General features: G+C 39.7%; 2 protein-coding genes across 2 annotated transcripts in view; one reads left to right on the top strand and one right to left on the bottom strand.

Moving 5' to 3' along the window:
• The window catches only part of LOC106086919 (uncharacterized), a 48,134-nt gene that overhangs the window by 6,417 nt on the left and 28,400 nt on the right, over positions 1 to 13,317 (bottom strand). The window lies entirely within an intron of this gene.
• On the top strand, positions 713 to 6,428 carry LOC106086921 (dynactin subunit 4). The gene is made up of 6 exons (XM_013251741.2): positions 713 to 946; positions 1,007 to 1,152; positions 1,209 to 1,369; positions 1,448 to 1,765; positions 1,827 to 2,451; positions 6,073 to 6,428. Exons 1-6 carry the CDS (start codon positions 818 to 820, stop codon positions 6,281 to 6,283), a joined length of 1,590 nt encoding a protein of 529 aa, XP_013107195.2. The 5' UTR covers positions 713 to 817; the 3' UTR covers positions 6,284 to 6,428.

The following is a 13,317-nucleotide window of genomic DNA, read 5'->3' as shown; positions in this document are numbered from 1 at the left end:
ATCCTCAATGCCAAGTGCTGCCAAAAATAAAAAAAAAATTGTATGTCGGCTGATCGTTTGGCTTAACCTTAGGGTTGGTATTCAATTCTGCTTTGGGAATAGCCGCTGAAATTTTCAATGGTTTCGCGAGCGATATTTGACAGCAATCAAATGTTTTTGTTTCCATACCAAAACACGTTTCTTGATGTGCACTTTTTTTCTATATATTTTTCTCAAATAAATAAAGAAAAACGAACCAATAAAACAAACAAAAATGATGCCGGCAATAGTTTCAAGTGTTGCCACTATAATAGTTTTTTGCCATTTTCGTCACTATAAACAGAATACTACTTTTCCGCCTATTTTCAGCCAACATTTCGCCGACCTTATTCTCTAAGGATTTTAACAGCATTCCGCTTGAAAAGCTGAACAGAATACTCAGCTTTATTCAGTGAATCCTGAGCAATGCAAATCGTTATTCTTTATTTGCCTAAAAAGAGATACCACACAAAGAGCTCGACAATTTCTATCCATGGTGGATGGTATATAAGATGCGGCCCGACCGAACTTAATACGCTCTTACTTGTTTTTTTCGGCAGAGATGCTTGCTTTGAAGAAGTTACCGACACCTATAAGCTTGACATTTGCTGCCAAATTTTGAGAGCACAAACATTTCTCTGTCAGTCCTATGCTCTTTGCATCACTTCGAAAAAATGGTGCCAAGTTGTGAACTTCAGCTGTTCTCCTGATGTCATTCGATTCGACAACAATTCTCATTGCTCATTGCATCTTCGTCAAGAAAATATTATTTTAGCTTTGTTAAAATAAAGCACAGACTATGGCCAATTTTATGCAAGACAGTGTTGTTAAATATGCCTGTTCTTGCGGCATATTGCATCCAATTAGTAAATTATTTTTTTGTCGTCATTGTCCCAAGCTGAGGTGTGGTTTTTGTGTTTGCCACGAAGTGAGTAATCCATTTTCAAAATGAAAGTTTTTGCATCTTATAAAACATATTGACTTGTAGGTGGATTCGAATTTTTGTTCCAATTGTCTGGAAAATATACCCTCATCAGAGGCAAGGAAATTGTGCAACAACTGTGCCAATTGTTTTAACTGTCCATGTTGTCTGCATACCTTATCGGCCAGGGCCACCACTGTGGTAGTTCAGAAGTATTTTTTGTGCAGCAATGAATTGTCGGCAAAAAAATAAATTTATCTTATTTCAGAAAACCCGATGAAGCCTCTAGAGATGCTGAGACCACCGCTGGAGGCAGTGCAGATGCCAAGCCTGACCCATCTAAGGTGTTTACAAAGAAAATGTATTATTTATCCTGTTTGTCATGTCGTTGGACCTCACGAGATGTTGGTATTCCCGACCAGTCTGTGGGTAAGATAGTTATGATATGCATGGAGCCAAATATTATTTATAATATGCTAATATGTTTATTTTTGTTTTGTTTTATAGCAACTGGTTCTTGGCCTGACAACGAATGTGCTTATCAAAGTCGCTTCAATGCTTTGGCTGAATACTATCAAGCTGTTGTTCAACAGGATAAGCAAGAACGTCAAGAATATCTTCGACGTAAGACTCCCAAAGCTCATAAATTTCCTAGTCTAACTGATCGCACTGGTCTCACTGTCTCAATCATACGACGCCAAATGGGCTGGTCCGATAAGAATACTCAAAAAGCAAAACCGGTAAATATTGCCGCGGCCCAGAACACTGAAGATGTGGGACAACTACCTGAAAGTGTTTTTACGCAGAAAATCAATCTTAGAAACAGTAAACATCTCAAATATAGTCATTTCGGGAAAACAATTCTCAATTCTTGTCATTTTTCTAGTAACCACAATTAAACAACGTCACAATCAACCATGTGAGCAACCATTTACCATAACCAAATTGTATCCCCAGCGACGTGGTCTTTGGATTAAACGTTCTTTACGCTGTCGCGAATGTGAACATAATGTCATTAAACCAGAATATCATCCAACTTCGGTTAAATATCGCATACAACTCTTTGCCAGCTATCATGTGCCCGATGTGTTGCTGGTTAAATGTGATCAATTGCTAAAGGCAGGACGAATGAATTCCATAACCTTGAAATTGAGTAATCCTACTATGCATGACATGGAAATTAATATTGTGGAATTACCCACTATTGAGGATGAACTTAAGTTGATAGAAGAATTTAAACGTTCTTGTGCTCTGAAAGACACTTCATTGACAGCAGCCACGGCTATGGATTCACTTAAGTCACTCACTGGTTCGCCAAGCTTAACTGGCGCCAACACTTTGGCCAACACCTCGTTGGTCAGGCAGACATCACTGCAGGAGGAGCCACGCGTCGTTAAGCAAAAGACAAATAGTAAATTGCAACCTTTGGATGCTAGTTTCATTTTAAATCTAAGAGATGACTCAAAGGAATTCGATGAAGAGACGCAATCAATAACTAAACAAGAACCAGTGTGAGTATATAAAAAAAGTGGTGTTTACGATTTGTGTATAAGTGGGGACACTACACCAGACATGAACCAACTTAGGGGAGTGGCATGGAATACAATTAATGATTTTGTAAGTAGCACTGAATTCCTAACTTAGATTTTCTTTTTCGAGGTTACTTTTTTTTGTATTTAGAGCGCACTACAAACCGATTACGGGCTTAGGTGTATGTCCATAGTGGCATGGGGCGGATTAAGACCTGCACCTTATTTTCAACCTAACCTAACCTACCAAGAAAAACATATGCGGTGGATTAGAACAGCTTGTGTGAAAGGTGTCAAACTTGTATTAGTGTCGTGCTTACATAATAGACAGGTTTTCGCAGTATATTCGGTATAAGCACGATCTACAAATGTATGACCCTTGAACCTTCGCACCTAATATGGTTGAAAATTCTTCTAACCGAAGACAAATCGCACCCCATAGCGATTGGCAGTGGTGGTGATCTCTGGCTTTCCTTTTCCATAGCAAAAAATCTTGGTTAATTAAGCTCGGCTCGAAAGAGAAACAAACGAAAAAGAGAAAGTGTCCTCATAACTTCAGTGTGTTTCATTCAATCACGTTCCTATTAACGTTCCAAAGTTTGTAGTCAGGGATATTCAACTATGTTTGAACGAAGCCTCACAGATACCTGAGCGCCTCAGCAAGAATTAGGCGATTTTTGCCAAGTTCTTGGGGTAATACATAGGGCTGTGCTGGGATGGACCTCCTTTCAATACGCTCGTGGGATGAATACAATGAAAACAACACCGGATATCGATTCATCGACAGAAAGGTGCTGGAGAGACAACCAAAGTGGTTTCTGTGCGTCCGATCAGCCGGTGTGTAAGAAAAATCCCGTTGGTTCCCTTCCTACCCTGTCCGCGGTTTGTTCGTCTCATAGTGCGAATCCGTCCTCCCGATATCGCAATGAGTGAAGTTACTTGAATGGGGAGTTCGCCGCGTAATACAGCGAGCTTTAAAGGCTTATTCAGGAGTGTTCCAGCAGGTTGGATGGCATACCTGGGGCCGCATACGTGATTGAGAGTGCTTTCGTATCGAATGAAATTTTATCTCGTATTTTATGAATTTTGGAGGCCACCGTAGCGCAGAGGTTAGCATGTCCGCCTTTGACGCTGAACGCCTGGGTTCGAATCCTGGCAGGAACAACCGAAAATTTTTCAGCGGTGGTTATCCCTTCCTAATGCTGGAGACATTTGTGAGGTACTTTGCCATGTAAAAACTTCTCCCCAAAGAGGTGTTGCTCTGCGGCACGCCGTTCGACAATAAAAAGGAGGTCCCTTATTATTGAGCTCAAATTTAAATCGGCCATTGAGCTTAAAATTGAATCGGACAGCATTCATTGATTTGTGAGAAGTTTGCCCCAGTTCCTTAATTGAATGATCATGGGTAAATTTGAATTTTATACACATTTTAATGTAATACTTTTTTATAAATCTTGATGGATTTAAACATTTGCGTTCTTAAATGTCAAAAATTCTCATTCAATAAAGAAATACATAATTCACAATAGAGAGATTTTGAACGGTTTTGCTCGTTCACGTATGCAGCAATTTGGCCCCTGACCTTGTGTGACGAATGTAGTCCTACTTGCCTCCTCGAACGATTGGAAGCCGCAGACTCTAAGCTCACCAGGCAGGATTCACTTTATCTCGACATGACGAGTGAGAAGGCGATGGTCGAAGGCCAAAAAAATCAAATGATGCCTTCCAATGAGCTTGCTCTTTTCTGCGGAGATACGTCTGTAAGAGCGAGAGCGACCTTACTTAAGGGGAGAGGGGGTTCATTAAGCTCAACTAAAAACGCTTTTTTGTCAGGAAGGGACGTATTCAACCATTGAAAAGATGTCGAGCTTACTGGACCCACTCCCCTTGTTAGAAGATCGGGGGTGGTTACTCCTTCGCACAGAACTCAGTCGGAGAGCACTCGAAAAAAGCGAATTCTGGTTGCTCGTTTTACAAGGGGCTAACCGGACATTTGGGCCGAGGTGGCGTCTACCCTACGGTCCTGTACCAGTCGAAGCAGTACCATTGTCTGGATGTTGCTGGAGGAGACCTCTGTCCCTCTGCAAGGGACCGCCTAGCTGTTTCTCTCTCGTACAATACTGCCGCCTCAGTGTACAACACATTGCTACAACAACAACAAGAGGAATATATCAAATGAGAAGATTCAGCCAGCGGCTAAGAAGATACAGAATATTGTACATGGGGGAGTGATAGAGTTCACCTCGACAGTCCTACAGACGTCGAGAGGAAATGGCCCTTCAGGTGAGGTTACAAAGAAAACGCCCAAAACACACGAGTAGGCAGGTCCTTCGGGTCAGAGGTTGGCCATTACTGCTGAAGCTGCTGGCAAAACAGAACGACGGACTCTGCCCTGACCAGTGAAAATTGTTTTCCACATAACGCAGTGCAGAGAGCTCTGATTTTAAAGCATCTGTTGATGATGATTGGGAGCGCTCCCTGAGAGGAGGGGAAGTGTCTGCTAAGATTCGAAGTTAAAGGCCCTAGGTAAAGTAACCGAGTTTCTGAGGGAGGAGAGCACCACTTATCATCGCACCCGGCACGGCATAGCTGTGAGCACCACACAGGCTAAAACATTGAGGCCAGACCTGTGTGAAAATTTTTTTCCACATAACGCAGTGCAGAGAGCGCTGATTTTAAAGCATCTGTTGATGATGATTGGGAGCGCTCCCTGAGAGGAGGGGAAGTGTCAGCTTAGATTCGAAGTTAAAGGCCCTAGGTAAAGTAACCGAGTTTCTGAGGGAGGAGAACACCATTTATCATCGCACCCGACACGGGATAGCTGTGAGCACCACACAGGCTAAAACATTGAGGTCCGACCTGTGTGGTGTTCATTGCTGTTACGAAAAACTTTGCTCCGAGCTACGATATTCCATACGGAGTAGCTGCAACGGCAGTCGCGGACACTCAGCGGTATCGAGCGGATTGCCGGGTGGCACCGGCTCTTGCACAAATACTGAGTGCTCGATACGACAAGGCGAGTTAATGGCGTCTTTAAATAACCAATGGCTACCCTGTTCCCGTGGGGATCGGTCCTTTGGACCGGAAGGAGCTTGCTCATCCACAGTAGCATGACGAGGATCGCCGCCTCCACAAACAAATGTCGTTACAACAACTTGAATCCAGGGCAGTTGATAGGGGGTTTGACTGGCCATTGCAATGTGAGGTAGTTAAAGTCGCGCTGTAGGAGGAAAGTGGCACATTCCTCCAGGGTTTGTGGGGATGAGAAAAAAAATTAAAGACGGTCGAGCATCTATTATGCTATTGCCTTGCAATAGCGAAAAGATGGCAAAAAAAAAAGAGTGAGCGCCTGTTCTTTTGCCTACATTTTCTTCCGATAATCCTGTCATTCTGGAATATATTCTAGAAAGCTGATTAGAGCTCTTTTTGGTTCTCTTCCTTCTACACTTTCCTATACGAACTTATTATTAACACGAACACTGTGTATAGGTCCACGGTCCAAGGTTCATAGTCTTCGATTCATGAGGCTAGAAGCCTACCCTTCAATCTTATCTTTAATGTAACCTAGGATATTTATTAATTTTATGTTTAACCCTATTGCAGATTTATTGTATCACGTAAATCCAATAAAGTATGGTTGCGATTGAAGTTCACTCCGGACGAACAATTGAAGAAAGGCGATGATGTCTATGTTGGCTTCAATATGCTTTACACCTATGTAAATACGGTCACCAATACACCCGAAAAGAAGGAGCCTACAACTCATGTTTTAAATTGTCGCGTTTATATAAAGGTCGGTGCTATTGAGGTATAAACTATTTATATAAACTATTTATTTGTCTAATAAGTATTTAATGCATATTCAACATTTTCTTAAGCTGTATTACTTATCTTTTTTTTTTTGCAACATATATATGTATATTTAATATGCTATGAAATAAATAAATGAACTACTCTAATTTTAGTTGTCTCGGAAATGATTTTTTTGTAATAGACGATTACAAGAGTCGTTTAAATGTGACTCGAATAAAAATGTATCAAGTTTCGTGAGTAAAGTGAAGACTAAAACGTAAGAGGATCCTTGGCGTTGTAGCCAAAAACTTTTGTTGATGACTGAATAGCATTTGGGTTATGAACCGTATACAATAGACAGAGCATGATGGGGTTTAAATCATCGGGTATATGTTCTTTCAGCGAGATTGGGCAGTCGAGCTGATGCGTAAGCTTTATCAGCATGTCGCATTTATTTTTAATTGATAACTTATCGGTTCCTGCTGCTGCGATATTCTGTATAATAGAAAATATCTATTCCGTCATCAAGAATTAGTTCTGTGGTATCATTGTACCTCCATTATCGAATACCACACAGAAGATAAAAACGGTTTCAATCACAATATTAATTGATCCAATTAATTTTATACCCTCCACCATAGGATGGGGTTTTATTAATTTCTTCATTCTGCTTGTAACACCTCGAAATATGCGCCGAGACCCCATAAAGTATATATATTCTTGATCGTCATGTCATTTTAAGTCGATCTAGCCATGTCCGTCCGTCTGTCTGTCGAAAGCAAGCTAACTTTCAAAGGAGTAAAGCTAGCCCCTTGAAATTTTGCACAAATACTCTTTATTAGTGTAGGTCGGTTGGCATTGTAAATGGGTCCAAATCGGTCCATGTTTTGATATAGCTACCATATAAACCGATCTTGGGTTTTGACTTCTTGAGCCTCTTTCCAATTCCTATCCGATATGACTGAAATTTTGCGCGTGGTGTTTTGGTATCACTTCCAACAACTGTGCTAAGTATGATTCAAATCGGTCCATAATCTGGTATAGCTGTCATATAAACCGATCTTCGATCTTGACTTTTTGAGCCAATAGAGCGCGCAATTCTCATCCGATTTAGCTGAAATTTTGCATGAGGTGTTTTGTTATGACTTCCATTAACTGTGCTACGTATGGCGTAAATCAATATAGAACATGATATAGCTGCCATATAAACCGATCTGCGATCTTGACTTATTGAGCCTCTAGAGGGCGCAATTCTCATTCGATTTGGCTGAAATTTTGTACAACGGCTTCTATCAACATACGTGTCTAATATGGTCAGAATCGATCAATAGCTTGATACAGCTGCCATATAAAGGGTGATTTTTTTGAGGTTAGGATTTTCATGCATTAGTATTTGACAGATCACGTGGGATTTCAGACATGGTGTCAAAGAGAAAGATGCTCAGTATGCTTTGACATTTCATCATGAATAGACTTACTAACGAGCAACGCTTGCAAATCATTGAATTTTATTACCAAAATCAGTGTTCGGTTCGAAATGTGTTAAAATTTTGACAAATTTTGTTCAGCGATGAGGCTCATTTCTGGTTGAATGGCTACGTAAATAAGCAAAATTGCCGCATTTGGAGTGAAGAGCAACCAGAAGCCGTTCAAGAACTGCCCATGCATCCCGAAAAATGCACTGTTTGGTGTGGTTTGTACGCTGGTGGAATCATTGGACCGTATTTTTTCAAAGATGCTGTTGGACGCAACGTTACGGTGAATGAACACATTTCGAACCGAACACTGATTTTGGTAATAAAATTCAATGATTTGCAAGCGTTGCTCGTTAGTAAGTCTATTCATGATGAAATGTCAAAGCATACTGAGCATCTTTCTCTTTGACACCATGTCTGAAATCCCACGTGATCTGTCAAATACTAATGCATGAAAATCCTAACCTCAAAAAAATCACCCTTTAAAACTATCTCCCGATTTTGTTTATTGAGCCCCTACAAGGGGCAATTCTTATCCGAATGAACTGAAATATTACACAATGACTTCTACAATGTTCAGCATTAATTTAGGGTCCGAATTGGACTATAACTTGATATAGATCCAATAGCAAAACAGTTATTTTTCAATATTCTTTGTTTGCCTAACAAGAGATACCGCGCATAGAACTCGACAAATGCGATCCATGGTGGAGGGAATATAAGATTCGGCCCGGCCGAACAAGTATTTTTATACCCTGCACCACCACTGTGGTACAGGGTATTATAAGTTTGTGCATTTGTTTGCAATGCTAAGAAGGAGAAAAGCTAGATCCATTGATAAGTATACCGATTGACTCAGAATCACTTTCTGATTCGATTTAGCAATGTCCGTCTGTCCACCTCTGATTGTTTTTCGTAAAAATCGGTTCAGATTTAGATATATCTCCCATATTTATGTATCGCCCGATTTGCACTTAAACCGCCGTAGTTGCAACAATTTGCAGCCGATCTGCACAAAATTTGGCACGAATTGTTTTATTACTGATTTTAATATATCCGCAAAATTTCATCAAAATCGGTTCCGATTTAGATATAACTCCCATATATATGTATCGCCCGATTTGCATTTAAATGGCCGTAGTTACTACAATTTTCAACCGATCTGCTCAAAATTTGGCACGGATTGTTTCGTTACTGATCTTAACATATCTGCAAAATTTCATCAAAATCGGTTCAGATTTAGATATAGCCTTTATATACGTATCGCCCGATTTGCACTTAAATGGCCGTAGTAGCTACACTTTTTAACCGATCTGCACAAAATTTGGCACGGACAGCTTTGTTACTGTTTGGGAGATTTCATCCAAATCGGTTAAAATTTGGATGTAGCAACCATACATATTTATCGCCGGATTTGCACTTATATGACAGTAGTAGAAACAATTTTCAAACGATCTGTTGGAAAGTCGGTTCAGATATAAATATAGCTCTCATATACATATATATTTATATATTGCCCGAATTTATAAATGTAGGGTAGGTGTAGGGTATTATATAGTCGGCTTCGCCCGATTTTTGCCTTTCCTTATTAGTTTTATTTGAAAGAGGTAAATTTTTCAATCAACTTTCGATTGAAAACAATTTCAGATTCAATCAAAAACATTAATAAATCAATTAAGAAGAAACAAGAAACAAAATTTTGATATTTTTGAATATTGACATTCGCTTTGTTGCGCCCGATAACGCTATGTTGCGCCCGATAACGCTATGTTGCGCCCGATAACGCTATGTTGAAGAGGAGTACTCTAAATTTGGAAATTGCCTAATTTCAGTTGAAAATGTATTCCAGTTTTCCTGTGGATTTTTCTACTCTAAAATACCTCTTGTTTGAACCCCAATAATTAAAAGTCCTGCTTAAGGGTGTGGTGGATACCAAGTCTCTGGTCCCAAAAGTGAAAGCCAATTTCGTGCTCTACTCCCAAAGACCTTTCATTTAAGATCCATACTGCCATGGTCGGTAAATATGTCCGATTTGAGGGGTTTTTTGGGGGTGGGTTAACCTACGAAAAACTTAGTCCCGCAATTGGATGTCAGATTCGCTATCTACTCTCAAATACCTTTAATTTTATACCTCCTAGGCTTTCCACCTCAGATTCTGATACCAAATTTTTGATTTAAGTGTGCAAACAAAATTTCGCTTAAATCGCCCTATCCATCTCCGAGATCTAGTGTTTTTGAAAATTATTGTTAAAGCCCGTCTTAGAGTGGGAACGTTAAAAAATAATACCGCAAATGCTGTATGATCAATTTTGACCACTCTGCCCTCTATCTGTTCATATTGGCTTCTCCAAATTAGCGCCATTTACTGACTGTTTTCAATTGGATTAATTAAATCCTTTTGAAAACAGCCAGTAGATGGCGCTAACTTGGAGGCCACCGTAGCGCCACATGCCCGCCTATGACGCTGAACGCCTGGGTTCGAATCTTGGCGAGACAATCAGAAAAAGTTTCATCGGTGGTTTTCTCCTCCTAATGCTGGCAACATTTGTGAGGTGCTATGCCATGTAAAACTTCCCTCCAAAGAGGTGTCTCACTGCGGCATGCCGTTCGGACTAGGCTATCAAAGGGAGGCCCCTTATCATTGAGCTTAAATTTGAATCGGACTGCACTCATTGATATGTGAGAAGTTTGCCCCTGTTCCTTAATGGAATGTTCATGGGCAAAATTTGCATTCGAAGATGGCGCTAACTTAAATTTTAGTGCTACTACTCGTTTACAGTGGCTTAATGCCTGGAACATTGATCATCATGTGGTAGTTGTCTACAAAATGACTTTATGACTACCTATTAATAGTCATAATTTAGTCTTTTCATAAATCAAATCTTATTGCCATATTAAACGATTTCCTGTGGTAAAGAGCTAACTACCCAGTCTATAAATTTGGTGCGGTAGTTCTTACTATTATGCCATGTACAACTTTTGAACAAAAAAGTGTTGCCCAGCAGCACGTTGTTTGGTCTTGTCTTTCGATGAGCTAAAAATGGTCGCAATCTTAACGCTAAGGTTTGCAACTTCTCATATCACGCTGAACGTCATAATTTTGGGGGTATGGTGGCCCACACTTATTCGTGTCTCCACAATGTCCGTGAAGATAAATTTGAATATAACTTAGCCAAGACACAAACCTGACATTTTAACAGAGCTATGTTAAGTGATAAACAGAGCACTGTTAACTAATTTTCTTTTGTATTTTAAATAAAAAAAAATCATTTTTAGCATTTTCTCACCAAATATTTCCTAAAATCACTTGCTAAAGAATTTATCTACAACTATAAAATGCTTAATAATAGCTAAACCCTCAAACCTCTATGCCAACAATATTTTTTGAAGACCTATATGACCCATTTTTAAAACGGAAATGCAGTGCACTCGTCATAGATAGGTGATACAAACTAATACCAGAATTAGCCCCTACCAAGAGCTATTAGAATCAGAAGTCCTCATATTCAAATTGTATTTCAGATCGGAGATATTTTGCCCCAAAAGTTATATTTGAATTTAACATAATGGCCCACTGTGCTGGACTGGTCATAGATAGGTGATACAAACTAATACCAGAATTAGCCCCTACCAAGAGCTATTAGAATCAGAAGTCTTCATATTCAAATTGTATTTCAGATCGGAGATATTTCGCCCCAAAAGTTATATTTTAATTTAACATAATGGCCCACTGTGCTGGACTGGTCATAGATAGGTGATACAAACTGATACCAGAATTAGCCCCTACCAAGAGCTGTTAGAATCAGAAGTCCCCATATTCAAATTGTATTTCAGATCGGAAATATTTCGCCCCAAAAGTTATATTTGAATTTAACATAATGGCCCACTGTGCTGGACTGGTCATAGATAGGTGATACAAACTAATACCAGAATTAGCCCCTACCTAGAGCTATTAGAATCAGAAGTCCCCATATTCAAAAGTGTTCAAATTGTTGTCAAATTGTTAAAATGTCAGGTTTGTGTCTTGGCTAAGTTATATTCAAATTTATCTTCACGCACATGTCTTCGCACATTAATTAAATAACACAATGTCCTGTTAGGTCATTATGACTGATCGACTATTTAGGGGTAAGGTGGTCCGCTAGATATATAAGCAGAATAAAGATACCAGATTCGCATTCACAACCTTATACCTTTAATTTAACCCCATATTGTTATGATTGGTTTATATTGCCGTTTTGGTGGAGCCTTATTGGGGGTGGGACGACCATCAATTACATGGACCCAATTTTTTATGTCAAATTCGTCTTGAGTTAGCTTTCATTTCATAGCCATATTGTACCTATCGCTCCACTTTTGATTTTGGGTGGTGTTTTTGAGATAACGGGGGAGGGACCTCCCCCTTCCAATATCAACAAGTTATAAAGCCTATGCCTCCTTCCTAACCATATTCGTAATCTACTCCCGAATACCTTTCATTCGAGTCCCATATTGTCATTATCGTCCAATAAAGCTATTTTAGGGTGTTTTGGGCTCGGGCGGCCCTCCAGTTACTTAGGCTTATTTTTTGATATAAAATTCGTATTCTACTTCTGAATACCTTTCATTTGATTCCTATATTGTAGCGATCGGCCCAATTTTATTTTTGGGTCGTACCTGTAACATTTTTGGATAGTACACCTCCTAATAATTCTGTGCGCCTAGTATCTAAAAATAATGCGTAATTGTTTTCGCAAGATTTTTTAAGATACCAGACGCACGAAATCATGAAGTAGATGCACAATTAAATAAAATATTTCCGGCACAGGTGTCTATAGCGCCCCAATCGTAAAAATGTTACATGGGTGCTATTTTTGGGGGTTGGGCAACCCTAAATTTTAGCAGCATGAAGGAGGTGTACAATCCAATAATTTAAAAAAAGCGTTGCCATAGTAATCTAAAATTTGAAAAGCGTTGGTATCTTAAGCCCCAATCGTAAGGAGGTGGACAATTAATTAAAATATTTCCGCCACAGGATTCTATGGCAACGTTTTTCGAATTTTATATTTGAGATTTGTGGGCGGGGCGACCCCCCTGACGATTGGAACCTAACTTTTGCTGCAAAATCTTATTCTACTTTAACATACCTTTCATTTGATATTCATATTGCCCTAATCGTTAAAAATGTGATTTGGGGTGGGGCTACCACCCTGACTTGGAGCCAATTATTTCTGTCCGAATCTGTGATTCTGTGCGCCTGGTATCTTACAAATTCTCGCCACAAAAATTGCGCCTGGACTTGCTACGAGAATATTTAGATACCAGGCGCACAAAATCATGAAAAAATCAAATCAATTCACGCGCAATTTTTGTCGCGAGAATTTTTTAAGATAAGAGGTGCATTGAATCACAGTGGAGTAAGATTCTGACAGAAGCGTTGGCTCAAAGTGTCAGGGTGGTCGCCCCACCCCCAAATCACATTTTTACTGATCAGGGCGTTATGGGTATCAAATAGAGTAAGATTTTGCAGCAAAAGTTAGGCCCCAATCGTCATGGGGGGTCGCCCCGCCCCCAAATCTCAAAATTTTACACAAATTTTGCG

This window comes from Stomoxys calcitrans, chromosome 4 (assembly GCF_963082655.1).
Source record: "Stomoxys calcitrans chromosome 4, idStoCalc2.1, whole genome shotgun sequence".
Classification (NCBI taxonomy): Eukaryota; Metazoa; Arthropoda; class Insecta; order Diptera; family Muscidae; genus Stomoxys; species Stomoxys calcitrans.
This window is presented reverse-complemented; position numbering and strand designations above follow the sequence as displayed.